This window comes from Camelus dromedarius, chromosome 11 (assembly GCF_036321535.1).
Source record: "Camelus dromedarius isolate mCamDro1 chromosome 11, mCamDro1.pat, whole genome shotgun sequence".
Lineage (NCBI taxonomy): Eukaryota > Metazoa > Chordata > Mammalia > Artiodactyla > Camelidae > Camelus > Camelus dromedarius.
The window spans coordinates 63,136,729-63,163,226 of NC_087446.1; the positions used below are offsets into that span (position 1 = coordinate 63,136,729).

Below are 26,498 nucleotides of genomic sequence, written 5' to 3' on the forward strand. Positions count from 1 at the left end.
TGGTTTTTTTCTTTTTCTTTTTTTCTTTTTTTTACAATTTTATTTATAACAATATCTGTGTTATTTAGTTGTAAAGGAATTCAGCAAAAATTATTAAAACATTCGTGTCCCCAAAACGGGGCTGCCCACTTGCCCTTCCTTGGTGTGCCCCACTTCCTCCTTGTCCCCAGGGGGAGGGGAGCCTGGGGGACTGTTTACCAAAGAAAGTCTCCAGCCCTGGGGCCATGGTGGGGGCACTAGAGAGGGAGAGGGCCTGTCTGGGGGGATATTGGGCGTGGCTATCCCAGAGGTGCCCCTGGAGCTGGGGCTGGGGCATGGGATGGCCTCCTCCAAGAAGAACTGAAAATCTTCATCCCTTCCTTCCTACCTTAGCCAGAGCCAAATCTTCCAGACAGGGGCAGCAAAGGACACAGCTTCCCCCAAACCCAAGAATTGGCCCTCAGGGAGCTGGGGGTGGGGGGATGAGAGGGGAGAGCCTTGACAAAGTGTCTTGTACAGGGAGGGGGAGGCAGCACCACCAGCTCTCCCACTGGGGGTGCGTTTTTGGCGGGAAGGTGGGACGTGGGGTCCCCTCATACCTGTAAGTCGCAGGAGCCCCCTCTCTGCTCCCCCCCCCCCCGGAAGGCAGCATTGGGGGGGTGTGCTGAGGAGCAGGCAGGAAGGAGAACGGAAAGAGATAATACTGTGCTCGCTTGCTCACTTGCTCGCTCACATATAAAAAGTAATTCCTTCATTTTTACATTTATACATCCCGGCAGGGCCGGGGAGGGGTTGGCTAGGCAGGAGGGGGGCTTGTTGAAGGACTTCTCTGGCAAGGGGCAGGAGGCTCTCTGGGGGAAGTCCAATGGCGCAGGGCCCTATGCCAAGGGGTCCCCTATCTCGTCTTCAGGGCCCCGGCCCAGGAGTTCTCGCTTCTCATCCGTGCTGGCCAGGGAGTGGCGGCTGCCGTGACCACCCATGTAGAGTGTGGCGTACACGGGGTTGGTGAAGTTGGTGGGCTGCAAGGTGACAGAGGGTTGAGGTGGGCTCAGGGGCTGGGCTCTGCGGCCGGGCTACCCCACCTCCTCCACCTCCATTCCATCATACAACCCAATACCTTTGGTCACCCCACCCACAGCCCCTTACCCCCGTACTGGAAGCCTCCTCCCCTGTTCTCCCAGCCCACCTTGTCAGGGTCCAAGGCAAAGTCAGCATCCAGTAGGCCCCCTACATCATCAGGCTCCCCGCCTTCGTACATCTTATAGGTGGGGTTCCCAATCTCCACATTCATGGCCCCGTTGGTCATCCGCTGGTGTTGGAAGCCCTTAGCCCTGGGGAGAGGTAGGAGCATTAGGGGGCAGGGATTCTAGGCGGGTAAGGCTAGGGCAGTAAAATCACAGCCAGAATTTTCCAGACTCCCCATAACTCACCCTCGGACTCGCCGCTTGTACCAGAACACCACCCCTGCTACCAGAAGCAGCAGCAGCAGCAACAGCAGAGGGATTAGGATGGAGGCCACATCTAGAGGGGAGAAGGTGGGAAGCTCAGTCAGAAAGGCCCAGGAGGCACAAATCCCTCGGTCCCAGGTCCCAGCCGCCCTGCCTCCCCACCCCCTGACACCTACGTCCAGGCTGCTGTTGGCTGACCACTTGTTCCTCACACCGGGGTCCTGCCATGTGGGGTGGGCACCTGCAGACAGAAGGGGCAGAGCTGAGCAGGCATGACCTCCACAGCCGTGGCTGCCAGGGAGACTGGGAGGGGCCGCAGGATCCCGAGAGCCTGGCTCAGACTTGGGAAAGGGTGGGATGATCTAGGTCTCTGAGGCTCAGGCCCAACTCACTGGCATTCAGGCATCATTTTGCTATTCATGGTGCAGGAACCGCCATTGCTGCAGTGGCCAACGCAGGTCAGACAGCTGGGGGCCACCCGGCCATCAGAACAGCTGCAGGAAGGAGTGAGAGGCTGGGCAGGGCTGGTGGAGGGCATCCGGAGATGGAAGGGATGGGGCGGGGGGAGCAACGGGGGATCGGAGCGGGCGGAGGCGCAGAGGGTGGCACAGGGCAGGGTTTAGCTGGGCAGACCGTGGGGCCCCACTCACTTGCAGGTGACGTCCCCACTCTGCTTGTTGACCACGCAGGCCCCATCGAGACAGCGGCTACACTTGTTAACTTCGCACCTTGGCCCCTCGAAGTAGGCGGTGCAGCGGCATTGCCGGGAGCCGTCAGCAGCCATCTGACATGTGCCTAGGTTCTCACAGTAGCCAGAGCATTGCCCTGTGGTTTAGGGGGTGGGAGAGTAGGTGCCTCAAACCCCATCCTTGTGAGGGTCCTCCACAGGTTATGGGGAGCAGCTGGACACCTGAGGGGACCCCCAGGCCTTTTGGGTGATGTCCACCTCCTCCTGAGCCCCCTGCTGTCCCCGCGTCATAGGCTCTAGGGTACAAAGATGTCCCTGAGTATCCTGACAGGGAACTACTTTTGCTTAAATAATCCTGACACTGCTGAGGGAGTGAGGCTCGGGGGAGGGGGCTGACACTGACACCTTCGTGGGGCAGCGCCAGCTGCTTGGGCCTGGCTGAGCTATGAATGACCTCCCTCCCTAGGACTCAGGCCCCAGCTCCATCGTCCCCTGCCCCAGGGCCCAGGGCCGGCTCACTCACGGTACTGGCAGCGATCTCCCAGGAAGCCGGGAAGGCACCGGCACTGGGGCTGGTTGCCCTGGTTGACAGTGCAGGTGCTGTTGTTGGCGCAGTAGCCCGCACACACCTGCTGGGTGCATTTGGGGCCCGTGAAGCCTGTGGGGCACCGGCACGTGGGCATGCCTGGCGGGAGAGGATGTGTGAGTAGGACTGTGGCCCACTGAGCTGCCCAGCCCTATTGCGGGGAATGGGGCTGGGAGGACCCCGGTGGGAGGCAAATGGTGGAGAAGAGGGACACTGGGGTTGTGGGCAGGAGGCGGGGCAGGGGGGCAGAGGTGAAGTGAGCAGGGGAGGGGCTGGGGATTTGCTTGAAGGGCAGCTTGAGGGTGGGGGCCCTGGGGTCCAGGGGCCCTGAGGAGTCCTGGCGGGAGAACTGAAGGCCATACCAGAGGGGGAGGCAGCGCAGGTGCCCCCGTTGCGACAGTGCTCCCAGCACTGGTCCAGCTCACACTTGTCGCCGGTGTAGCGGGGCTGGCAGCGGCACTTGGGCTGCCTCCGGGCGTTGAGGAAGCAGCTGCCACCATTGAAGCACTGCAGGTTACAGGTTCCGGGCCGAGGGGCTGTGGGAAGGACCATAGGGGGCAGAGCCAAGGGAGAAGGAGACTTCAGGGGCCGCGGAGGGGTGGCCCTGGAGCAGGGGATGGGGACAGGGCGGGGCGTGGGCTTACCGTCTGGCGGGGGCGTGGGCGAGGGCACAGCCACACACGTGCCATTGTCCAGTCGCTTCCCATTGGGACAGGTGCAGACGGGCCCGCTGGGGCTCAGCAGGCAGAGCCACTCGCACTTCTTGCGGTCACAGGGGTTGGTCACTGCAGGTGGGCAGGGGTGGGAGGGTGCTGAGCCCTGCAGACCTAGACCCTCGCCTGCCCACCAGGACCTGAGGCTGCAGCTGGGAGACCCAGGGCCCCCAGGCCTGCCCTCTCCGCCCACCTTCAGGCTGCTTGTGCTGGTGGTACAGGACCACGTCGGAGGCATGGCTCAGGGCCCCCGTCAGGTTGATCAAGGGGCTGTGTCCAAACTTATGGATCTTGAAGACACGGTTATTGATGTAGGTGACGCCGTAGATGTAATCCTCAAAGACATCGATGCTGAAGGGGTGACTTAGGCCTGGGGAGGAGTCAGAGGGGTCTCAGGCCCTGGTCACACTCTCCAGGACACTGGCCCCCACAGCTCCCGGCACCTCACACTCAACATGTCCCAAAGTCAACTCCCCCCAGACTATTCCTCCTCCTGTGGCCACTACTGACAAAAGATTCCATCAGCTCTAGAATTCGGGGGACAGGATGGACTTCTGTTCCCTCTCCCCACATTTGCTAAGTTCCTACTAGTACCCATGGGGCCTCCACGTAGCTCAATACTCATTGGTAGAATGAATGAATGGACAAGTGGCCCAGAGGTCAGCAGAGACCACAGGCCTGCATGGCTGATGCAGGGGGGTCCAGCTGGGAGGGGCCTGAAAGGCGCTGCAGGATTGTTGGGGGCCAGGCCGAGGAGGATGGCAGGCACTGGACGAGGCCTTGGACTCAGAGGGGAGGACCACAAGGCCTGCGGTCAGGGCTGGCCGAGGCTGCTGGCGGACGCTGACCTCGTTTGCTGTCAGCAGCCACGATGGGGTCTGTGCCGTTGAGCCGGATGCTGCCGATGACTGAGAGCTTGGCATCGGCCCAGTACAGCCGTTCATTGTGATAATCCACGGCCAGGCCTGGGGGAGCAGAGAGCACTGTGAGGGCCTGGCCTTCCCACCCCAGGCTTGGGGAAAAAGCAAGACTGTCTCCATGTTTGGGACCGCTCCACCCTGGTCCCGTGAACACTTCCAAACACCTTTTCTGGGAGGAGCCTCCATAACCCACCTGTCTCATCCCCATCCAAGCCCTTCCCCTCCCTGGCTTTTGTGTGGCCCCAGGCTCAACAAGCCTAGCCCTCCCACACTCCCTGCCCCCGGCCACACGGACCTGTGGGCCATTGGATGTTGTCCTGTACCAGTGTCTCCCGAAGGGTCCCATCCATTGCTGCCGTTTCAATCTTGGGGTGGTTCCCCCAGTCTGACCAGTACATGGTTCTGAGGAGGGAGAAGGAGTGTGGGTAGGACCTGAGGCTGCCGGAGGAGGCCTGTCAAGGTGGGCACAGGGACTGCTGGGTATTGAGAGGAGGGTGTTCTGTCCATCTCCTCCAGAGAGAACCAGGGGGAGTCAGCTTCCTGATCAGGTTAAGGATCTTTTACTCTAAAACCACAATGTGCTGATCTGGGGTCATCTAAGTAGGCAGAGCTGCCCCCTGAAGCAGAGAAGCCTAGAACCCGGCCGCCCCTGACAGCCAGTCAGGCGGAGGTCAGGCCCCATCCGAGTGGGCCAGGGAGACTCCAGGCAGCAGGGGGACGGCCAGGGCTGGGGCAGCCCAGAAGAGCTGGGGCCTGTGGAGGCCTCTGACCTCAGACTGGTCTGGGAGGGGAAGGACACACTGGCGGATGCTGGGCACCTGCCCCCATCCCAGGGGCTCCCTGGCCCGGCCCAGATGCCCCCCTCGGACCGCTGCCCACCCCCTCGGCGGGTCCACCACAATGGCGTGGGGCTCGTCAATCATGCCGGAGATGAGTGTCTTGCGGTTCTCGCCCTTCATCTGCGCCACTTCAATCACATCTCGGCCCGAGTCCGTCCAGTACACGTTCCCGGCCACCCAGTCGACAGCAATGCCCCTCGGCATCTTGAGCCCTGAAATCTGAACGGGGAGGTCACCACTTCAGGGGCTACCACCTTTCGTCTTCCTGCCCATTATCCATCCTCCCACCCCTCGCTAGCCTGTCCCTGCTAAATACCATCACCCTGTTTTATGAGGAACAAAGTAAGGCCCAAAGAGGCTAAACAGGATGGCAAGACAGACACAGTGGGCTGGCAGTGACAGGAGTGAATGCGGCTCTGATGCTGAAGGCCAGGGGCCCGCCGGCCCTGCAGCCTTGACCGCGATGTGGCAGAGCCAGCTACTGATGATAGTGCTGCTCTGTCCGCTTGCTGTCTGAGCCTCACCATGTAATCCGAAGGCTGGCCTGCCCTCCGGTCTCACCCTTTGCCCCCTCCGCTGTCCTTTGCAAACTCTGCTCTGAGCCGTCTACTCTTTGGAGTCTTCCCACCCAGTCCATGTCTCCGTGTAGATCCCACCCCAGGCTGGGTGCTTACATTGAGGTGGGTGACACCCCGGTCAATCTGCCGCCGGTGGCGATTGGAAGTGGTGGGGGGCGCGGCAGGTGGTAGGCTGCGGTAGGAGATGGTGCCCGTGTGCCAGTTAGTCCAGTAGACGCGGCCGGCCTTGACATGGACATCCATGGCATCGATGCGGACACTCTCGTCACCCTGGAAGGCCTGCTCGTAAGCCGAATGGGGGTGACTGGGGAACAGGCTGCGGATCTCATTGTCGTCAGCGATGTACAGGACCTGATACTCAGAGCCTGGAGGGACAGAAGACCAGATGTTGGCGGGGGTGAAAGGTGAGGTGGGGCTGTTGGGCCTGGTGCTGGGAGGAGCCACCCTAGATGTGCTCCCCATCCAGCCCAGCCCCTCTCCCACAATGTCTTCTCTCCTCATGGAACTTTCTGCCCCAGCCAGAAGCCTCTGCTGATCCTGCCCCAGAGCCAGGCTTGACGGCTCTAGCCTCAGTCCTTAGAACTTCCTTCTCCTCTCCTCTCCTCTCCTCTCTTGAGCTGATCTAGTGTGACCTGATACTCCAGAAAGCTGTCTCTCCTCTTCCAGCCTTAGGGACTTCTGCCTATTCACGGCCTCTGGCTGGCATCACCACGCTCTCTGCTCCAAACTGTCTGATATCTGCTCGTGGGTGCACACGCACGTGGGGATGTATGAGCATGGCCATGGAGGGGTGTAGGTGTGCATGGGCATCTGAGTGCAGTTGGGCATGTGTGGTGGGGTTCTGTGTATCTATACGCCCCTATGTGTGCACAGGTGTGTGTACGTGGATGTGGGGGGTGTCTGTATTCAGGCACAAGGAAGGTACAGGTATGTGTCAAAGAATGTGTAGGAATAGAGCTTACACGTTCTCACAAAAAAAAGAAAAGGTGAATATGCAAAGTGAGTGACGGATGCGTAAATCCAGCGGGGGGATCCTTTCACCAGGTGCACATTAATCAGATCATCACCTTGCACACGTTAAATATCTGACAATTTTGTTAATCATACACCTTAGGGCAGCTGGAACAAAGTGTAATGGGAATACGCAAGTGGGATACACATGGTGATGCGTGTCTGTGCGCTCTCTCCTCAGCCCAGAACTCCTCAGCCCGGCGGCCTCTGCACGGCTGCCAGCTCTACGTGCAGGAAGCTGCACCTGTGGGCCTGGGGTTCCGCCTCAGGCCAAGGGGATATGAACGAAAAACAGCGTATTCCTGGTCCCAGTTTCATACCCGTGTTGCAAGCCGCGCCCCTCTCTCGGTCCTCCCGCAGCGCCTACCTTCCGCCTTGCAGGTGTTGTGCGTCTTCATGAAGTTGCGCGCACAGCTGCACAGGTGGCCACCCTTGGTGTTGTTGCAGAGCTGTGAGCAGGTGCCGAAGCGCAGGCATTCGTTGATGTCTGGGGGGTGACACGGGAGCGTCATGGAGAGTCTTGCGGCTGGGGCTTCCGCCCACCCGCCCGCTAGGCCCCGCCGCCTTCCTACCCTGGCATCCGGGCTGGCCTGGCACTGTGTGGAAGCCAGTGCGGCAGGCACAGTACGCGGCTTTCTCGGTGCGCACGCAACGTGCCTCATCCCCGCAGATGCTGGCATTGGCGGCGCAGCTGGTCAGCTTAGGGTCTGCGGGGACAGAAAGTGGATCCTCTTCCGAACCCCCATAGGCCTGTGCTTCGGCTCTCCGCCCCTCCCGGCCCACCCCATGCCCCAGCACGCCTGTCTCACCGATGCTGCAGCCCTCCTCGTCAGAGCCGTCCCCGCAGTCATCGAACATATTGCAGCGCAGGGAGGAGGAGAGGCAGCGCTGGTTCCGGCACAGAAACTCCTTCTTGTCTTTGCAGTGGGCGGTCTGCGCGGTGGGCGGCTCTGGGGGAGGGTGGGGCTTCAGGTCCTGGGGATTTACCACCCTGCCCCTCTTCCCACTGGGGCCCCCCAGTCACAGGTAGACACCCACTCTAGGCACCCCAGGCTCCTTCTCACTGGCCCCCTGCTCACCACAGTCCTCCTCATCAGTTCCATCTCCGCAGTTGTCGGTGCCGTCGCACTGGCGCCCGATCCACAGGCAGACGCGGTCGTTCTTGCAACGGAAAGGCCGGTTGGGAGGGCACACGAACCGGACTGCAGCGGCCAGGTGGCGGGAGGAGACAAGAGTCAGAATCAGCCTCGGGGCGGGCCTCGGGCCACCTGGGAGCGTGAGAGCCCCGCCCTGCCCAGAGCCCCGCCAGTGCCCAGGAGCCTCACCGCACTCCTCTGGGTTCTCGTCTGAGTTGTCCCCACAGTCGTCCTCGCCATCACACTTCCATGCCAGTGGCTTGCATAGGGTGTTATTGCACTGGAACTCATCCAGGGGGCATGTCCGCACTGGGCACCAGGGGGAGCAAAGAGTGAAAAATGAGCCCTGAGCCCCAGGCTGCTGGGGGCCTGGTCTTACCTCGACCCCTCCCTCCAGAGGCGGAGGCCTAGAGGGAAGAGCCGGAAAGCAGTGGTACCTCCAACTCCAACCCGGGTTTCCTAACTTTCTACCGGCTGGGTAGCTAGGCAGAACTCCCTCCTCTGGTGTTTAGGGGCAAGAAGCCTTTGAGGGGAAGAGTGTCCAGAGGGGTCCAGCGGGCCCTCTTTCTCTGGTGGTCGTGGCAGGGTCCTGGGCCGACTGTAGTTCAATGCCCCGGACAGAGGAAGAGCACTGGGCAGGGAGTCAGGAGACCTAGGTTCCAGTCCCTGTCCTTGGCCCATCAGCACAGAGCCAGGATTTCTGCCCTCGCTGCTGGGGTCTTTGCACCAAGCCCCAGCCTTCTCTCACCTGGGCTTCCCACTGCCCTCTCTGGGCTGTTGAGCCCAGCCTGGTCAGCTGGGGGCAGGTGCTGCCTCATTGCCCCAGGAAGGGAAGTGAGCAGTGACTTTGCTTCTCAGGGCAGTACCTGCCATGTAGAAACTTGTGGGGTGGGGCCTGGAAGGACACAGTCTAAAGGTTTCTGCTGGATTTCAACCCAATTCGCTCCTTGACTAAGTGCTAGTGTGGGGTTGGGGGGATGGCGGGATGGCTGGGGAGCCAAGCTCAGGGGCTCACCGCCAGTGCCACAGGCTTCCTCATCACTGCCGTCCATGCAGTCAGCATCTGCATCACAGCGCCAGCGCAGGGGGATGCAGTGACCACTCTTGCACTGAAACTGGTCCATGTCACAGCGGGGGGTGCAGTCTTTCTGTGGGCATGGAAGGAGGCGTCCTGGTCAGATCTGGGCACCCCTGCGGCCGTGCCCTGACTCTTCTGAGGCCACCCTTCCCTCCTTCTGGTCTCCCTGCCCACCTCATCTGAGCCATCTGCACAGTCATGATCCCCATCGCATTTCCAGCGCCCGGCAATGCAGCGGCCATTGGCACAGGAGAACTCACTCTCAGAGCAGGGCCGAGGGGCTGGGGAAGGACAGGGGAGAGACAGGCCCCAGGAGGGTGAGCATGGGGACTCAGCCTTCAAGGGCATCTGCAGCCCTTGAAGAGCAATGTCACCCATCCCCGTGTCCCTGAAGGCCACAGTCGACTGGCATAAGGACCAAGATGCTCAGCCAATCCTGGGCAAGTTAACTGGCTGCCCTCAGGGGACCAGCTGGGCCCAGAGGATGCTCACACTTACCCCTCTGGGCCAGACACATGAGAGAGGGTACGGCCCCTGGCCCTGCCCTCACAACAGACTGTGTATGGGGAGGGAAGGGGAGGGACAAGACCACTAAGACAAGCACCAGGGTTTAAGGAGAGGCCAGTAAAGGATGATGGGCTGGCACAGCACAGGGACAGGTGGGCTCTGGGACAGCGGCAGGGGATGTGGTAGGATCACGGGCACATCAGAGACACCTACCTCTGCAACCCCGAGAGGACAGTGTGAAAATGGAGAGAAACATGAGATGAGGTGAAATGGCACAAACTCAAATACACAACATGGAGTGGGGTGGGTTGGGGTGAGGAGGGAGTGGGCTCCTGACCCCCAGTCCTGGGAGGCGGCCACCTGCCCTAGTGCAGCCTGGTGGCGGTAGGGGCAGAGATGCTGAGCAGGGAGGTGCCCGAGGTCTCCCAGGGAAGGGCACCTGCTGGGCTGTGTGGGGCGGGGTAGGGGACATACTGCAGCTCTCCTCGTCGGAATTGTCCCCACAGTCATTGTCGTAATCACACTGCCAGCGGCCTGGCACACAGCGGTTGTTCTTGCAGCGAAACTGGTAGGGCTCGCAGGTGCGCTCGTCTAGGGGGCAGACATTGGGGCAATCAGGGACAGAGTCGGGGAAGGACGTCAGGGTCTCGGACAGATGCGGTCAGGATGCCCAGGAGCAGGAGAGTGGGCACTCCAGCCTGACAAATGTCAGCGGTGGGAGCCCAGGCTGTGTTCTGAGATGTGGAGTCTACGGCAGCTGATAGGGCAGAAGGGACACAATTCAGGGGAGCTGCTTTGGGGAGGGGATCAAGAGATGCCATCAGGTGGGCAGAGAAAAGTCTGCACAGGTCTGTGCCGATGAAGTGCCGGTGGGGGTGGGGATGGGAACTAGACAAGAGGCAGTGGGCACAGGCCGTGCAGGGACCCAGTTAGCAGGCAGCCCCGGCCCTCCCCAGCCAGCGGACACTGTGCCCACTGCTCAGGCAGAGTGCCTTCCCTGAAGCTCACCACACTCTTCTTTGGGCTCATCCGAGCCGTCCCCACAGTCATCCTCTCCATCACACTTCCAGCGTGCTGGGATACAGCGGCCCGAGTCCTTGCAGCGGAACTCATCCACTCCGCAGGTCATCTGGGCTGCAAGGGGGTGGCCCGGTGGTGAAGGGGAGAAATGTGCTGCAAAGGTGGGGCCTGGGGGGAGTGGCCACCAACAGGGTCGCACGTGGGGGTGGTGGGAGGAGCAGGCGTTGTAGAGGGAGGGTGGAGTCCAGGACACTCACTGCAGTTGGCGGGCTCATCGCTGCCATCCACACAGTCGTTGTCCCGGTCACAGACCCAGACTCGGGGGATGCAGCGCTTGGTGATGGAGCACTGGAACTGGTTGGGGGCACAGGTCACCTCGGCTGTGGGGTTGGGGAGAGAATGAGGACCTGCCCATTCCACCTCCCACCACAGTTCAAGATCACTGTCTTCTTCTAAGGCCTGGCCCTGGCCCTGGTCCTGACAGCAAGTTTTCGGGAGGAAGGGACAGTTTATCTCCAATTTTGGTGTTTTTTGTTTTCTGGATTTGCACATCTCTATACCAAGCATGACGATTTTATGAGCAAACCAAGTCACGCCTCATATAATTTATGTTGCTTATCTAATAACATTACTCGAGAGCAGCGCAGCTCCCAGAAGAAGCGGGGAAGGGGGCAGGTTTCAACGCTAATCGTGTTTCCATGCCCGTCTCCCGCCACCCCCTTCCCTGCCGCTGCCCCAGGCACTCACGGCAGTCCCTCTCGTCCTCTCCGTCTCCACAGTTGTCCTGCCCGTTGCAGCGGAAGATGCCAGGGATACAGCGGTTGGTGTTGGTGCACTTGAACTGGCTGGGCAAGCAGACGTGGATGTCTGTGGGTGGGGGAGGGTAAGTAACGGTGGATGGAGGACTCGGGGGCAGGGCGAGGGCCCCACCCCCTCAGGCTCAGGGCTGGAGCAGCAGAAGTCCAGCCTGGAGAGGCGGCTGCTGTGGGCTGAGCGTCCCCGCCCTTGGAGCACAGTTACCAAAGCCTTGAATCCCAGGGAGGGGAAAGGCAGGGCAGGAGGGTAGTTGGTGGCCGGGCAGCCCTTTACCACAGTTGGCCTCGTCACTGTTGTCCTGGCAGTCGTTGTCCCCATCACAGATGAAGGCGGGGTTCGTGCAGATGCCTGTCGAGCACTGGAATTGTCCTGGGCGGCACTTGAACTCGGCTGCCAGGAGGGAAGATCAGCGTCAGAAGGGCCGGTGGTGGGTGTGGCCGGCCCGGGCCTCGGGAGTCAGGCAGCCCTGACGCAGGACCCTGTCGCCACCCCGCCCAGGCACTCACGACAGTCCGGGGGCTCGTCCGAGTGGTCCCCGCAGTCATCCTCCGTGTCACACTTCCACCAGAAGGGGATGCACTTGTCGTTCTTGCACACAAACTGGAGGGCAGGCGGGGGCGAGAGGGGTTGGTGGGGGTCTGGGGAACTCAGGAGGTTTTCTTTTGAGGGGCAGGGATGTTTCAGAGAAGCAGTGGGTCAGGTACCTCGGGGGGAGGTTGAGCTGGATGGAAGGTTGGGATGTGGGGAGTGCGGGAAGGCCGGGCGAGGGGTGTCTGTGTGGAAGTGGGGGTTAGGAGGATGGGTAGGGGGTCAGGGCTAGGGTATGGGGGTGTTTGTATGAGGTGACGGGTGTAAAAGTATTGCTGTGGGGAGACAAGAGGTAGGCAAGAAATGTGGGGGTGTTAGCGTGGGAAAACCAGGTGTGTGAGGACACTAGAGCGGGTGCTGGGGTCCAAGGAGGAGCTGGGGGTACTGGTGGGGGGACGAGGCATCAGTGAGTGGGGTCTGGGGCCGAGCCTCACCTGGCTGGCAGTGCAGTTGGACACACAGTTGCGCCCGTCGCTGCCCAGGTAGAAGTTGGTGGGACAGGCACACTTGTGTCCGCCCCCTGGGGACAGCAGGCACAGGTTGCTGCAGCCGCCGTTGTTGACCTTGCAGGGGTGATTGGGCACTGCGGAGGACAGGCAGTTCAAGGGCAGCTGACTGGCCCAGGTTATGGACCACTGCTCCCCAAGCCCCTGGCTCCGGTGGAGGGATGGCAGCACTGGCTGGTGATGCGTTTTCTGATCTTTGAAAGGCTGCCTAGCCTGATAGATAGCCCATCTACCCTGGGCAGAGGTGGGACAGAGCCAAAGCCTGCTCTCTCAGGGGAAGCTGAAGCCAGAGACAGGAGAGGACTCTCTCGAGCTCCCAGGACCAGGCCTGGCCTGAACCCTGCCGCAGCCTCCTTCATGCCCTTCCTCAGCTCTGCCCTGCCTGCCTTGGGGTCCGGCCTGCTGGACGGGCCTCAGGGCCTTGCTGTAGCTCCTGAGAGCCAGATCGCAGCCTGTCTGTACAGCCTCCCAAGTCTCCTGGTGTCTGCAAGCACTGCTCAGTCGGTGCCGGGGGAGGGTCGGACAGGAAGCCCTCGTGCCCTGCTCCCTGGTGGCGGGCTCTCACTCCGCAGCCGCTTACCGTCGGGCTGGCGCAGGGCGTGGAAGACGTGCAGGTCCATGGGCCGGTGCAGCGTGCTGATGAGGAGCGTCTTGTTGGTACCCGTGGTCTTGTGGGCACGGTTGATGGACTTTGTCTCCCAGTCGGTCCAGTAGACGTAGTCCTCAAACAGGGTCAGAGCGAAGATGTGCGGGATGTCCTGGCTCAGCACTGCGGGCGGGGCGGGGTAGGAGGGGCGAGGGCCAGGCAGCCTGTCAGCACCGAGCAGCACCAGGCACCTTCCCCGCTGGGCCTCCTGAACCCCACAGCATCCCTGCGAGGTGGGCCCTAGCCCCAGCAACAGCCCCAAGGGACACAGCTAGTAAGTGGCGGAGTTGGAACCCAGCTCCTCCAGGCCTGTCTGCCAGCAGGTCCCTGCTCCACAATACTTGAAGAGCCCCTGCCAGGAAGTGGGGGCACGCTGAGAACCCCAGCCCCAGCCCTCCCACTCCCACCTGCCTATCACTGGGAACCACCTCTCTCTCTCCTTCCCAAGGGTGCTGGTGGTGGCTTCATGCCTGGGAGGGTCCAGGAGGGCATGACCCGGGGTGCTCTGAACCCCCAGACCTCTGGTGGGTGGCGTCCTCAGACCATGCCCTCTGGCTTTTAAGCCCACTCTTGCCCCCAAATCCCGATCCCCTGTAGCTTCAGACCCTCCCATCCCCACCAGGTCTGCTGTGTCTGAGCAGCCTCACTGGCACACTGACCAACACGGCGATTGGAGCCATCCAGGCTGGCAAACTCAATGTAGTCCTCACGGGCGTCAGCCCAGTAGATGCGTTCGGTGACGTAGTCCAGTGTGAGGCCATTGGGCCATGTGATCTTGGTGTCCACGATGACACTGCGGTCAGACCCATCCATGCCGATCCGGCCGATCAGTGAGTGGTCCCCCCAGTCTGTCCAGTACAGGTACCTGGCAGGTGGGTGGGCAGTGAGCCCTGAAAATCAGGGACTGGTCCCACCTGGAGCCTGAGGGGAGGCAGGGTCTGGACGCCTGAGCGCACCAGCTGCTATCAGGGCTCCCCAGCCCTCCTCACCCACATACCCGTTCTGCACATCCACCACCAGAGCCCGGGGCTCACGGAGGCCGGAGCTGACCAGCACCGCACGATAGGCCCCATTGAGCTTGGACACTTCGATGGTGTCTCGGCCTTTGTCACACCAGTACAGGTTGCCGCCAACCCAGTCCACGGCCAGCCCGTCAGGGTTGCTGAGGCCCGTCCGGTGCAGCACCTGTGGGCAGGGGCAGGAAGGAAGGGCCCTGGGTGACCTGGGCAGGACTCTCAGCCTCTCTGGGAGAACAGCAGATGGAAAAGGCCCTCCCTGGCCCTGGTGTCAGCTGAGGCTCAGGGAAAGAGGTCTCTAGGTGTGAGAGACCACACCCCAAAGCCCGCAGTGCTCAAGAGCACAGGTTTAAGGGAGGTCAGGCATAAGGGGGGACTTACTGCTGATCAGGGAAAGAGCAAGAGGACTCTCCCAGACCTTGCCCGCTGGGCTTGGAGAGAGGAGTGAGGACAAGCAGAGTCATGCAAGTGGCTCAGTGGTGGGGGGGAGAGAAGCCGTAATTCAGTGGGCTGGGTGGGCAGGAGGGGAGATGGCCTTCGGGGAGGGACCCTGGGGCTGGCTCTCGGCTCCCGGCCTCACCTGTACGTTACTCCCATTAAGGTGCATCCTTCGGATCATGCTGCCCTGGGTTGTCACGTCCGTCCAGTAGATCATCTGCTCTCGGTAGTCAAAGTCCAAGGCGACAGCGTTGTTTAGGCCCTGGATTTGGGGGGTGGGCAGAGGGGTGACCAAAGAGTCAGGATGTGGATGGCTGGAGAAGTCAGTGGAGGGTGATGATCATGGGCCCAAGTGCGGAGAATGAGGGGCTGGGCAGGGCGAGGGAAGCAGCTGTGGGCTGGGCGGTCGGTGGGGCGAGGAGGGCTGTGTCTGGCACCTGCTTCAGCAGCGTGTAGTTGGAGCCATCCAGGTTGAGCTTGCGCAGGTAGTACCGGTTGGCGAAGATCAGAAATGGTTCCTCGTCTGCAGACGGAGGGTCCTGGCTCAGCTGCCGGCTGAGGCACCCTCCAGCCCCGCCAGATCCCCAGCCTGTCTTCAGCTTGGCCGTCCCAGCCCTTCCACCACAACCCCCGCCGGCTGCCCGGGCCAACCGCACAGCCTCTAAGTGCCCTTCTCACCAGTCACAGCTTTGCAGCTGTGGGGGTCACCGCCGCGGGGGGCGTAGCCCTCCACGCACAGGCACTTGTAGCTGCCGTGGGTGTTGATGCAGCGCTGGCTGCAGGGGAAGGTGGTGCTGCACTCGTCCACGTCAGCGCATGTCCGGCCATCGTCCTTCAGGCGGAAGCCAGGGCGGCAGCGGCACTGCGGGCACAGGGAGCCTTGGGTGGGCACCGGCAGGGGTCTGGGCCACCCCAGGAACTGCAGGCCTCCCACCCTGGAGACCTGGGGTCAGAAGCTCTCCTGGGCCTCCAGCTCCCTCCACCCTGGGTAGCTGGCTCTGATAGGGAAGCCCAGCCTGGCCAGGGGGGCAGGCAGCAGACAGGTACTGAGCAGTCTGGCTCTCACCCCAACCAAAACAACTGGAGTAAGGCCCCAGCGACCGCCATGTCGCCACATCCGGAGCTTGATGCTCAGGCCTCATCTTACTCGGCCTGTGAGTATCGTTTGACAGAGCTGATCACCTCCTCCAACACTTCCTTCACTTGGCTGTGCTCCCGCCCCAGTGGCTGCCCCTGCTTAGGCCCCTCTGCTGCTTGCCCCTCACTGCCCTGCCCTCCATGTGGCTGAGCACAGGGCTCAGGCCTTAGACCTTCCTCTTTTCCATCTACACTGGCCCCCTTGGGGATCTCATCCAGACTCATGACTTAAATGCCGTCTCTATGGTGACAGCTCCCAGACTCTCTCCTGTCTGGCCTCCTCCTCGAACCACAAACCTGAACATCTGGTGCCGACTTGGCATCTGCACGCCCCTCCCTCTCTCACGCCCCTGACCTCGTCTGCCAGCAAAGCCTGCTGGCTCTGCCTTCCAAACAGATGCAGACCCAACCAAGCAGAGCTTTCTGTTGTGCTCAGTGCTGTGTCCCCAGGGCCAAGGACCCCGCCTGGCAGAGGAGGAGCCAAATTAGCCCTTGTTGAGTGAACAAATGAATGGGGGCTGGAGAAGGGCGTCCCTGCCAGGCTCTGGGGTGTGGAGGCTCCTGCCCAGGGCGCAACGCACCTTGAAGCCGATCTTGAGGTCCTCGCAGTCCTGGCTGCAGCCACTGAGCTTGCGGCTGAGACACTCATTGATGTGGCAGCCGCGCTCGTCTGAGCCGTCGCCGCAGTCGTCCTGGCCGTTGCAAAGCAGCGCCTCGGCCACGCAGCGCCCGCTGCTGCACAGGAACTGCGAGGAGGCGTTGCACTTGTGCTCTGGGGAGGGCAGAGGTGGCGGGTCAGTGGGGTCCCGGGTGGCCTCGGGGATGGGGCTGGGGGCCGAGATGGGGAAGGGAGCCATGCACGAGGCCCACCTGGGCTGGTGCAGTGCGGATTCTTGGGCGCCTCGTCGCTCTGGTCATGGCAGTCATTTTCACCATCGCACTCCCACTGGCGGGAGCTCAGGCAGCGCCCGTTGGCGCAGCGGAACTCGTTGGGGCCGCAGGTCGGGTACTCTGCGGATGGAGGGGGCAGGTGAGGCTGGTGGCCTGGGCTTGACGAGGGCAGGGCCCCCTCCCGCCACGGCCCCAGGCTCACCACACTCCGGGGACTCGTCGGAGCCATCGGCACAGTCACGGTCGTGGTCACACATGAAGTGCTTGGGGATGCACTGGCGGTTCTGACACATGAATTCGCGTTCGTCACAGGTGCTGTTGTACACTGTGGACAGAGGTGGACAGAGCCCCTCAGTCCCTGCCTGACCTGCTGCTGTCACCCCTTGACTTTCCCGTGCTCCGATGGTAGGACAGGCAGAACACTGGACGGGGCATCTGGACACCCGAGCTGTAGTTAGGGCTCCGCCACTGGCCGCCTGAGTGACCCCTGCTGAAGCATTTCCTCTCCTTGACCTCGGTTTCCCCTTCTGCAAATTGAGACTGTGGCCATGAGCTGCCCGTCCCAGTCCTCATGGTACCGCCACTCACAGCAGCCGGCTGTGACGCTCTCGTCAGCTCCATCAGCACAGTCCTTGTCACCATCACAGAGCCAGCGCTCAGGGACGCACACGTGGGTGCCCGGGCAGGAGAAGGAGTTGGGGCCGCACGTCTTGCCTTCTGTGGAGGAAACAGGGAGCCACAGAGAGACTCAGGAGTGGGTGGAGCAGCCAGGGTGACGTCCCCACTGTTTCGTTGCCCCCAGGCAGGGTGTGGAGGCCTGTCCCTCCCATGGCCACCTCCCCAACCTGACCCCAGGCACCCCTCACCGCAGTGAGCCGCCTCGTCCGAGCCATCCCCACAGTCATCGCTGCCGTCACACAGCCACTGCTTGGAGATGCAGCGATGGTTCTGACACTCAAACTGGGCCTCTGAGCAGAACTTGTCTGGGGCAGTTGGAAGCCATAGTTAGATGGGGGAGGGACGGCAGGGCACTCAGCTGGGCAGGCAGATGCCACAGGACGACTGGGAGAGCTTCCCATGGCACCATTTGTCGGGGGCTCAGCAGGAGCTAGAGAGATGGCCCCCTCTCTGAGCCAGAGGTTCTGGGTAGAGGCAGGGGTGATGCCCAGGGTGTCTGCTTCCCAGGAGGGCATTTCCTGGGAGGGAACCAAGAGGTGGGGCCTGGGCAAGGTCTTAGTGGCTCTGGTGAAGCCCCCGCCCCTCACAAGTCCTTTGGATGCCCAGCTCAGGTGCACGGGTGCTGTGGTCACTCACTGCAGTGGGTCTCATCCTCGCCGTGTTCGCAGTCGTCCTCCTTGTCACACGTCCAGCTCATGGGGATGCAGCGCCCACTGGGGCAGGCGAAGTAGTTCAGGGGGCATCTGGGCCGCTTCACACCTGAGGGTGAGGGGGGCATGAGGGCGCGGCCACCTTGGGGGTCCGCTGCCCACCGTACTCGGCCCACTGGCCTGACCTGGGCAGTCGCGCTCATCGCTGTAGTCCCCGCAGTCGTTGGCGCCATCGCACACCCAGCTGGGCGCGTAGCAGAGGGAGGTCCGCTCACAGGGCTGGAAGCGCACGCCCTTCACCCCCAGGCGGAAGTAGCTGCTGCAGTCAGTGGCGCCTGGCAGGGAGGGGGAGCGAGGATGAGGGTGATGACCAGGTTGCCTCCAAACACCCTCCCACGGACCTGCTGGCCCCCATGGTGCCTTCGTGTGTTTTAGAAAGTTGAACTGTGTCCTTGGGGATGGGGGGGCTCTGTCTACACCTGGCGCCAGGGAATGGATGGGGCAGGCTGGGAGAGGACTGGGGCCACCACGTGGGCCAGTGGGAAGGCTAAGAGGACCCGGGGGGAGGAGGAGAGAGGAGCCACGGAGGCACCCAGGAAGGGAGCATCACTCACTGCAGTTCATCTCATCAGACGCGTCCTCACAGTCCACAAACTGGTTGCAGCGGCTGGAGTTCCCAATGCAGGTTCCGTCCCGGCAGCGGAATTCGCCCACACCACAGGCCGTCTCTAGAACAGCGCCCGCCCGGTGCCATCAAGCGGGGTCCTCCCCGTGGGGGCCAGGCAGGCCCAGGCCCATCATACAGTGCCCTGCCCTGAACCAGACTCCCCGGGGCCTGGGGAGCAAGGGTGAGGCAGGGCTGGGGGGTGGAGGCCTGGCACGGGTCCCACTCACTGTTGCAGGGAATCTCGTCGGAGCCGTCCCCACAGTCATCTGCCCCGTTGCACCACAGCATGTTGGACACACAGCGCCCGTTGTTGCACTGGCGGAAAGTCTTCTTGCAGCGGCGTGTGTCTGTGGGGGGTGGGGTGGGGGTGTGGACAGGCCATGAGTCAGCCGCAGCCACACGGGAGGGGCGGCCCCTGCCGAGGCGTCGTGCGTGCCTTTGCTCCCTGGGCAAACACGCGCTCCCGCTCTGGGCCTGGCACGGGGCCCTCGGGCTCTGCCCTTCACGAGCTCCCCAAACGCCTTCTTGGACTGAGGGTTTTTGCCCCCCTTACTCCCACGCCCTCTTTCCTAGGGGCCGAGACTGGTGACTCAGGAGGCCGGGTCGGGGCTAGGGGAGGTGTGGGGGGTGCCCTGGGGCTGGGGGAGGTGGAGGGGGATGCCCTGGGGCTGGGGGAGGTGGAGGGGGATGCCCTGGGGCTGGGGGAGGCGCTCACTGCAGTAGGATGGCTTCTCGTCAGACTTGTCCTTGCAGTGGGAGACGCCGTCACACGTCAGGCTGAAGCTGATGCACTCGCCGTTGGCACACTCGAACTCATCTTGCGCTCGGCAAGAGGAGTTCACCGCTGGGGAGGAAGGTGGAGGGGTTCTGTGAGCCGGCGCCCTGGAGCCCGAGAGCCCATACCCGTCTCCTCCCAGGAACTGAGGTCGTCCTGCTTCTCCTTGGTGACAGGCTTTGGGGCTGAACAGTCTGGGAGGAGACGGTCCCCATCTGCGCCCAGGGTCCCCCAGGCGCCCTCCTCCCTCCTCAGGCTCTCACCCTGGCAGGTGAGGTCCTCCTGGAGGATGCGGCCCCCTCGGCAGGAGCAGTTGACGTGGCCTTGGTGAGTGAGCAGACACAGGTCCTGGCAGCCCCCGTTGTTGATGCGGCAAGGGGAGAGTTCACCTGAGGCAGGGAACGGAGCACAGGGGGCTGAGCGCGGTCTCTGCTGTGCACGCAGAATGCCACACCCACCCACCCACATTGCTCCACTGGGCTCCGTGGCACCCGCTGTGACACGGTGGCTCACGGCTGGGGTAGGAGCTGCTGTGGGAAGGCCGGGGAGTGTTTGGGATGGGCCTGGGGTGGAGGATGTGTGCTCTTATGTGGGTGAGTGGGGCTCTGAGGCCTGCTCTGGGGAGAGTCAAGTCTAAGGAGCCTTGAGGTCATGTGTGTTGTGGCAGGGGCCCTAGGGCACGTGTAAGGAGTGTGTGAGGGGCCCGGAAAGCTGCAGATCTGTGGGGGGGGGGGCCCTTGGTCACCCAGGCGAGTGTGGGCGTGTGTCTGTGCACATGCCCGCGGAGGGTGGAGCAGGCAGAGCCTGGGATGGGTGTGAGATCAGCTTCTGGTGGGTGTGTGTGGTTCTGGGTGGGAGGAACGACTAAAGCACGTGCTGGGGGGTCCAGAGATGTGGACGAAACCACGTATGAATGTGCATATGTGTGTGTGCATGCACAGATGTCTGGGGGAGCTGGAACAGAGGAGTGTTAAGTGTTTTGCAGTTTCTCAGGGGTGAAGGTGTGTATGAGCGTGCGTGTGAGCACAAGGAGGCACTGGGGGAGCAGGCCCAGGGTGCAGCATGTGTGCACATGCTGGCACGGTGGGCAGGAGAGCAAGGCGGGTGGCAGCGGCCCCACTCACAGCTGTTGGTGTCATTGGCCACGGCGATGATGCCCATGGGCTGCTGGGGGATGTCCACGCGCAGCAGCTTCATGTCGCTGCCAATGTACTTGTTGGCCCGCTGCACGGCCCGCCGCACCCAGTCGGTCCAGAAGATGTGCTCCCCGTACACCGCCAACCCGAAGGGGTGGACGGGCTCCGACTTCAGGATCACCTGTGGTGACAGCATCAGCACCATCAAGGGGATCTCTCCTGCCCCGCCTCCACCCCTCCCCGACAGTCACAGAGGGCGCAGGATCGCAGAGGCCTCCTACCACCACCCTCACTTAACTGATGAGGAAACCAAGCCCAGAAGGCTGAGGACGGCCAAGCGGCAACGTCATGGCCAGCTAGGGCTCCTCGTCGTCCTCCGTCGTCCCCCTCGTCGTCCTCCCGTCCTCCTCGTCATCCTTCCCACCACGCCAGGCGGCCTCCCTCTGTCCTGCTCTGTGCCTGGGCTGTCTCCTCCCTGGCTACATGGCAGGCCCCCGGGCCAGCCCCCTTGTGCCACCCACCCTGCGGCCCGGAGACTCACATAGCGATGGGAGCCGTCATACTCGCACCGCTCGATCTTGTCCAGGGTGGCGTCGGAGAAGTAGAGCTTCTCGGCACGGTGGTCGATGGCCAGGCCGTTGGGGGTGCGGATGTCCTTCTCGATGAGGGTCAGGACGTTGGCTCCCGACAGGGCTGCTCGCATGATGCTGGGGTGCTGCTCGTTCCAGTTGGTCCAGAACATCAGGCTGGGGGAGGAGAGGGCCCCGGAAATCAGGACCCAAAGCCAGGGAGTCCTCTGAGGAGGGCTCAGGCCAGGGTGCGCAATGACCAGACCTAGGGGTCGGCCAGGGTGTGAACCAGACCCCAGCACCACAGGCAACTGCAGAGCCGCCAAGGCCAACACAGCCCTGGAAAGGCTGCCACACAGCCCGTGTGTGTGTGTGTGTGTGTGTGTCTGGTGTGTGTGTGTGCATGTGCACAAGCGTTTCTCAGTGTCTGAAGCAGCCATCTGCGTTCACTGAGTGTAGCAAAGAGAGTCAGGCACTGGGCCTCCGGCCCTGGATCCATCACTGACTGGCTAGGAACCTTAGCAAGTCACGTAACCCCTCTGTGGCTCAGTTTCCCGCTCTATGAAACAGGGGTAAAACCATACCACCTGCCCCCTAGAGCGGTCTGAGAATGAAATGACAGCCGTTCCTGTGACATGAGGATTTTCTATGATTTTATTCTTAACTGCTCTCTTCTCCTGGCACCTAGGAAACCCTTGCTTAATGTCCAGTGTGTCCTAGGTCCTGGGGGTGCATGGATCCTACCATCAAGTTCCCGAGAATTGCCTTCACCGTAATTTAAGGCCCTTGCATATTTGGGATCTGAGCCCCAGATCCGCCCCCTACTAACTCTGACCTTGAACCAGCCTCTTGGCCCCTCTGAGTCTCGGCTCCCTCTCAGTAAAGGAGTGGGAACGGCCAGCCACGCTGCGCTCCTCTTGGAGGGCAGAGGGGCCCCAGAGATGGGCGTGGAAGGCCTCAGGGCTAGTCGAGCACTACACTGGGTGTGAGTGTGGTCCTCAGACCACCCGCATTGGATGGTGATTCCTGGGTCCCCGGTCCCAGAGATTTACACACAGTTAGGGTGGGGTGGGGCCAGGGAACCAGACTTTCCATTGCTCCCCATCCTGGAGTTTGAGAAGCACTGTGCCACACCAGAGCCAGATCCGCTTTTCCGTTCCCTCACAGGACGTGCCCTCTGCCTCCCGGCCCCGGGCCTCCATGCCCTGCCCCCTCTGCTGTTCTGGCCAGAGCTGTCCTCGCCACCGCTGCTGGACTTGTCTCCTCAAACCTCTCCAGGTCTCATTCTTTTTAACACCTCTCCTCCCCCAGTCTCTCCATCCTGCCACTATTCTCAGGTAGGAGAAGGATGCTCCCCTCCTGTCCAGGAGGGGCTGGCTGCTCCCAAGCCTGTGAGGATGAGGCTCTGGTTTTAAAGGCCCCATCCGGGAAGAGGCGGCATTCTGGATGGTGCTGGGAATCAGGATGGGAGTGGATGGAGGCATCTCCCTCCGGCCTCCACAGGACAAAATGGGGGTCCCAGGGCAGCTGCTAGCGTTGTCTTCCGTGCCTGTCGGTGCCCGATTAGGGACGCCCACACCCAGCTATAGCCCGCTCACTCCGTGGTGGGAAGTGGCTTTCCTCTTATTGTGACAAACTGCTGCAGTAGGCAGAACGATCCATGCCGTCACCGTGGATTCCAAGTTGAGCCGTGGGGAAGGGTGGGGAGGAGAGCCTTTCCTGAGAGGTAGGCAGTCAGCACCCAGGACTGCCGTGGCTTTCTAACCCGGCCACCTGGAGGCCCCTGACTCTTCCACTGGGTCCACACTGGCTCCTCCCCCATCCTCCAAAGCACTTGCTCCTTCTGGCCAAGGGAGAGCCTCTCCCAGACAGTTCAGCTCTTTTTCTGGTACCATGCCCGGCTTCACTTCACTCTGTCTCCTCCAGACCTGGCTCAGGGCACATTCCCTGACCTCCAGCCTGGGTCAGGTCCTCCTCACACACTCATGAAGCTCCCTGCAGCCTCATCAGGGCTGGAATCCAATGTGTCTTTCTCCCCACTGGATCCTCAGCACATCACTGCTTCTCGAAAGCCATTTGCTAAGCGAAGGACTGAATCTCCTGGGCTCAGAGCAAAGGAACCTGGAGGGCAGCTGGGAGGGCCTTCTGAAGCTGCCATGCTCTGTCGCCTCTGAATCGAGGCAGGGAACGTGAACTTGCTGGGAGGCCGGCAAAGGGGCCCAGAGTGTGGCCCCTCCATAGAGGCTCCAGGCCCACGAAGGTCAGGCCCTGAGGCCAGCACTAGGCAGCTGAAGTCACTGAGGGTCACGGCGGGAAGACAGGATCTCTGTCATAAGCTGTGTACATGTGGGGCGGGACTGAGGCGGCACTGAGGCAGGAAGGGAGTGCAGGGCCCTCAAGCTGGTCAGGCGGGCCAGGCTGGGGCCGCACATTAGTTACCTCAGGGTAAGGAATCCGGGTTCAGAGCACTCACTGTTTCTAAGTAGCTGCTTTTGGGTTTTGTTTGTCCCTTAGTTTCCTAGTAAAGCTTTGGGAAAACATTCCAAGCGCTGCTGAATCCAAGAGAAAACATTTTGCTGGCGTGTGGGCCAGGAGCGCTAAGGTGAGGGTGGGGGGTTCGCTAGAGGCCCACTAGTTGAGTCAGGGGGCTGCCCGTGCAGGAGAGCAGAGCGGCTGGAGGCCGGGGGTGTGCACCACCCCAGGGTGGTTTCCTCCCAAATTCTCCCTTTGCAACCCTGAGCCCAGTCTCCTGGGCGTCCTCAGGCCTGCCCCACCCATGGGAGCCCCGTGATTGGGCTGGGTGTGGGGCAGGCCCCTCACATCCTTCCCTGCTTGGAGCCCTCCCTCCTCTGGCTCTTGCTCGAAGCTCTGCCCTGTCTGGGCTGCCCTTCCTTGGCCTTTCCTTCCAGGCCTTGTGCCAGTCTACCACCCCCATGATGCCTCTTGGTCATCGCATCCAGCCTTGCCAACATCAGTGTTTCCCACCAGTGATTTCTCTTCCCAGCTAGGTGGCTTAAATGCACCCATTCAAGGCTTCCACACAACAGATATTCAGTGAACAATCTGCCTAAATCTTGGAATCCCAGACGTAGAGAACCTATTATGTGCCTTGAACACAGTTCTCTGATGAATAAATCAATTAATTACCAAGCCAGTGTATCCTCCACAGCCCCCTCATCCTCCCCTTGATAAGGCACCTGAAATGTTATTGTCCTCCTATTACAGATGAGGAAACTGAAGCTCAGAGAGGTCATGCAAATGCTCCAAGGTCACACAGCAAGGAAGTGGCTGAACTCAGGTTAGTGTCAGCCTTTTTTGTTCCTGCATCCCCTGCCTGGCTCTGCCCAGGGGCAGTTTCTGCCGGCCTGTGGCCCACCCCTCCCCATGCCCTGGGCCTACAGCTCACTTCTGGCACTCGTCCAGCACAAAAGCCCGTGGGTGGTCGTCTCCAGACATGGTGATGACTGTCTCACGCTCGAAGGCCCCTGGGCGGGTCTGGTCCACTGTGTGGCGAGTGATGGTGGAAGTTGTATAGCTTGTCCAGTAGAGAGTGTCCCAGCCACGGTGATAGGCCAGGCCTTCCACAGAGCCCACGTCTGCGAGGAGAGAAGCAGTGATGGGTCAGGATGGGGCCAGAGAGCAGAGCAAAGGGGCAACCTGGGCAGGAAATAAGGGCATGGCCTGGGGCACCCACCCCCCTGGCATACGTGGAGCTGGACGGGAAGTGTGGGATCTGGGAAGCATGTGGGGGGGGGGTGCAGCTCTCCGTGCCCCCAATCCTTCCTGTACCCCCTATATCCCACCCAAATGATCCATGGTCAATCCCCCAATCCTTCTTCCTGTGTCTCCCCACCGCTGGGTAGACTTGGCCTTATGCTGTGGTCACACTTCCCTGGAGCTAGAGTTCTGCCAAGTTGGGTGCAAACTGGATTTCAGTAAATCAGATCCCACGTGGGCTGTACTGGGGAGTTTCCTACCTAAAAAGACCCTGAACTGGGTTGTCCTGTAGACATTTTAAACTCTGGTTAAAGAACTAAGTACACGATGAGAGAGATGCAGCCGAGCAGTAGTTTAAAGACTCAGAGGTTTCGGTGGCTTCAAGCTGTCTGGTGATGTGGCTGCCAGAAGCCAGCATTAATAGAAGTATTGTAGCCTGAACAATAGCCTGAAGGACACTTCTGCTGGTCTCTCCTGATCAAACCACGATTACAGAGTATCAAGTTTAGCTTTGGACCCTACATTTTTAGACAGACATGTGGACTGGACTCTGTGGAGCAGAAAATGGCCAAGGAGGTTGAAGGACAGGTCTGTTTTTATCACCACTGTGTACCCAGCACCTAGTTCCATGCCTGGCAGTTCTTAATGGACAGAAGCAATGAATACATGAACAAATGAACGAGGCAAAGGACCCAGGGGCATCCAGACCAGAGAAGAGAAAACTGGTGGCACAAAATAGCAGTTTTCAAAGAGCTGAAAGGCTGTCCCAGGATGACAGCTCTCACAGCCACCACCTTCCACGGAACACAAGATGCATCCTGGGCTGAGCCAACCTTCCCACCCACTGTGGCAGGTGATCCTGTCCCTTTACACAGACGAGAAATCTGAGGCTTGGAGAGCACAGAAAACTTGCCCAAGTGGCTGACATCCTGTGTCTGGGGTTGAGCCCGCCCTGTCTGTGCAGACTGCGCTGGGAGCACCAGACACAGAGGAAGCTTCGCTTGTTCTGTGCAGCCCGGGGGCAGAACAAGCGCTAGAGGGGGCCAGCTCTGACTCCAGCGGAGAAGAAACTGTCAAGGAACTACAGTGGGTGTAGTGTGATTCGCCGGCCGCTTGTCAGGGTCGCCGAGGCAAGTGGGACTCAGATCTGGGGCAGGACTGGGCTGGCTGGTGCCTGCAGCTTCTCTGCCCTGAGTCTGTGCTGACCGCCCCCTCCTCCCCTCTCCCCACAGCTCCCTGGGAAGAACAGGAGTCTGGGCTCACTCTCCACAATGGTGGTCCTGCCCGAGCCATCGTCATTGATCTGCTGGATGTTCCCAAAGTGGATGTCGCTGAAGAAGATGCGGTTGGGGGTGCCCGGGGAGGTGCCTGCGCGGTAATCGAAGGCCAGAGCGATGACGTTCTTCATGTGCTCGGGGTCCTCGAAGGGCTGCACTGGCGCGTTAAGGTTGCGCTCATCGGACAGGTGGATGCTTTTGAGGATGGTGCGCTCGGAGTAGAGCAGGTAGCCCGCGTACTCGCGGCACGACGCCCCGTCTTCAGCCAGCATCCCGTGGGCGCAGGCGCAGGCCCGCTGCCCGCCGCCCCGGTACAGGCACAGCTGCTGGCACCCGCCGTTGGCCACCGCACACACGTTGGTGCCTGGGGTAGGAGTGGGGGCACGGGGAAGGCGGAGGTTACAGAGGGCAGGGCCTGCCTTGGTGCCTCTGTCATCTCCGCTGAGGTGGAAGCTCTGGTTGGTGCCCAGCTCTGCCTTGGTGCCCTC

At 61.4% G+C, this 26,498-nt stretch overlaps 1 protein-coding gene across 1 annotated transcript in view; it reads right to left on the bottom strand.

Annotated features, from left to right (window-relative positions):
* Positions 1–26,498, bottom strand: part of LRP1 (LDL receptor related protein 1) — a 76,959-nt gene continuing 50,461 nt past the window's right edge. Inside the window, exons 41-89 of the mRNA XM_031463606.2 lie at positions 25,997–26,374; positions 24,423–24,612; positions 20,989–21,193; positions 20,436–20,628; positions 19,575–19,700; positions 19,252–19,380; positions 18,764–18,883; positions 18,484–18,597; positions 18,055–18,204; positions 17,856–17,978; positions 17,408–17,524; positions 17,130–17,258; positions 16,744–16,866; positions 16,521–16,661; positions 16,232–16,422; positions 15,192–15,375; positions 14,951–15,036; positions 14,656–14,775; positions 14,057–14,244; positions 13,719–13,924; positions 12,994–13,182; positions 12,342–12,490; positions 11,826–11,919; positions 11,593–11,709; positions 11,251–11,370; positions 10,761–10,883; positions 10,492–10,617; positions 9,958–10,074; positions 9,151–9,257; positions 8,914–9,046; positions 8,088–8,207; positions 7,842–7,964; positions 7,572–7,712; positions 7,335–7,469; positions 7,130–7,249; positions 5,848–6,116; positions 5,214–5,392; positions 4,630–4,736; positions 4,263–4,379; positions 3,608–3,784; positions 3,346–3,486; positions 3,064–3,237; positions 2,639–2,800; positions 2,078–2,252; positions 1,820–1,921; positions 1,604–1,668; positions 1,410–1,500; positions 1,166–1,310; positions 1–998 (exon numbers count right to left, since the gene is read on the bottom strand). Of these exons, the coding sequence (XP_031319466.2) occupies positions 858–998; positions 1,166–1,310; positions 1,410–1,500; positions 1,604–1,668; positions 1,820–1,921; positions 2,078–2,252; positions 2,639–2,800; positions 3,064–3,237; positions 3,346–3,486; positions 3,608–3,784; positions 4,263–4,379; positions 4,630–4,736; positions 5,214–5,392; positions 5,848–6,116; positions 7,130–7,249; positions 7,335–7,469; positions 7,572–7,712; positions 7,842–7,964; positions 8,088–8,207; positions 8,914–9,046; positions 9,151–9,257; positions 9,958–10,074; positions 10,492–10,617; positions 10,761–10,883; positions 11,251–11,370; positions 11,593–11,709; positions 11,826–11,919; positions 12,342–12,490; positions 12,994–13,182; positions 13,719–13,924; positions 14,057–14,244; positions 14,656–14,775; positions 14,951–15,036; positions 15,192–15,375; positions 16,232–16,422; positions 16,521–16,661; positions 16,744–16,866; positions 17,130–17,258; positions 17,408–17,524; positions 17,856–17,978; positions 18,055–18,204; positions 18,484–18,597; positions 18,764–18,883; positions 19,252–19,380; positions 19,575–19,700; positions 20,436–20,628; positions 20,989–21,193; positions 24,423–24,612; positions 25,997–26,374 (7,172 nt within the window). The 3' untranslated portion in view covers positions 1–857. The remainder of the gene's footprint in view (positions 999–1,165; positions 1,311–1,409; positions 1,501–1,603; positions 1,669–1,819; positions 1,922–2,077; positions 2,253–2,638; positions 2,801–3,063; positions 3,238–3,345; positions 3,487–3,607; positions 3,785–4,262; positions 4,380–4,629; positions 4,737–5,213; positions 5,393–5,847; positions 6,117–7,129; positions 7,250–7,334; positions 7,470–7,571; positions 7,713–7,841; positions 7,965–8,087; positions 8,208–8,913; positions 9,047–9,150; positions 9,258–9,957; positions 10,075–10,491; positions 10,618–10,760; positions 10,884–11,250; positions 11,371–11,592; positions 11,710–11,825; positions 11,920–12,341; positions 12,491–12,993; positions 13,183–13,718; positions 13,925–14,056; positions 14,245–14,655; positions 14,776–14,950; positions 15,037–15,191; positions 15,376–16,231; positions 16,423–16,520; positions 16,662–16,743; positions 16,867–17,129; positions 17,259–17,407; positions 17,525–17,855; positions 17,979–18,054; positions 18,205–18,483; positions 18,598–18,763; positions 18,884–19,251; positions 19,381–19,574; positions 19,701–20,435; positions 20,629–20,988; positions 21,194–24,422; positions 24,613–25,996; positions 26,375–26,498) is intronic.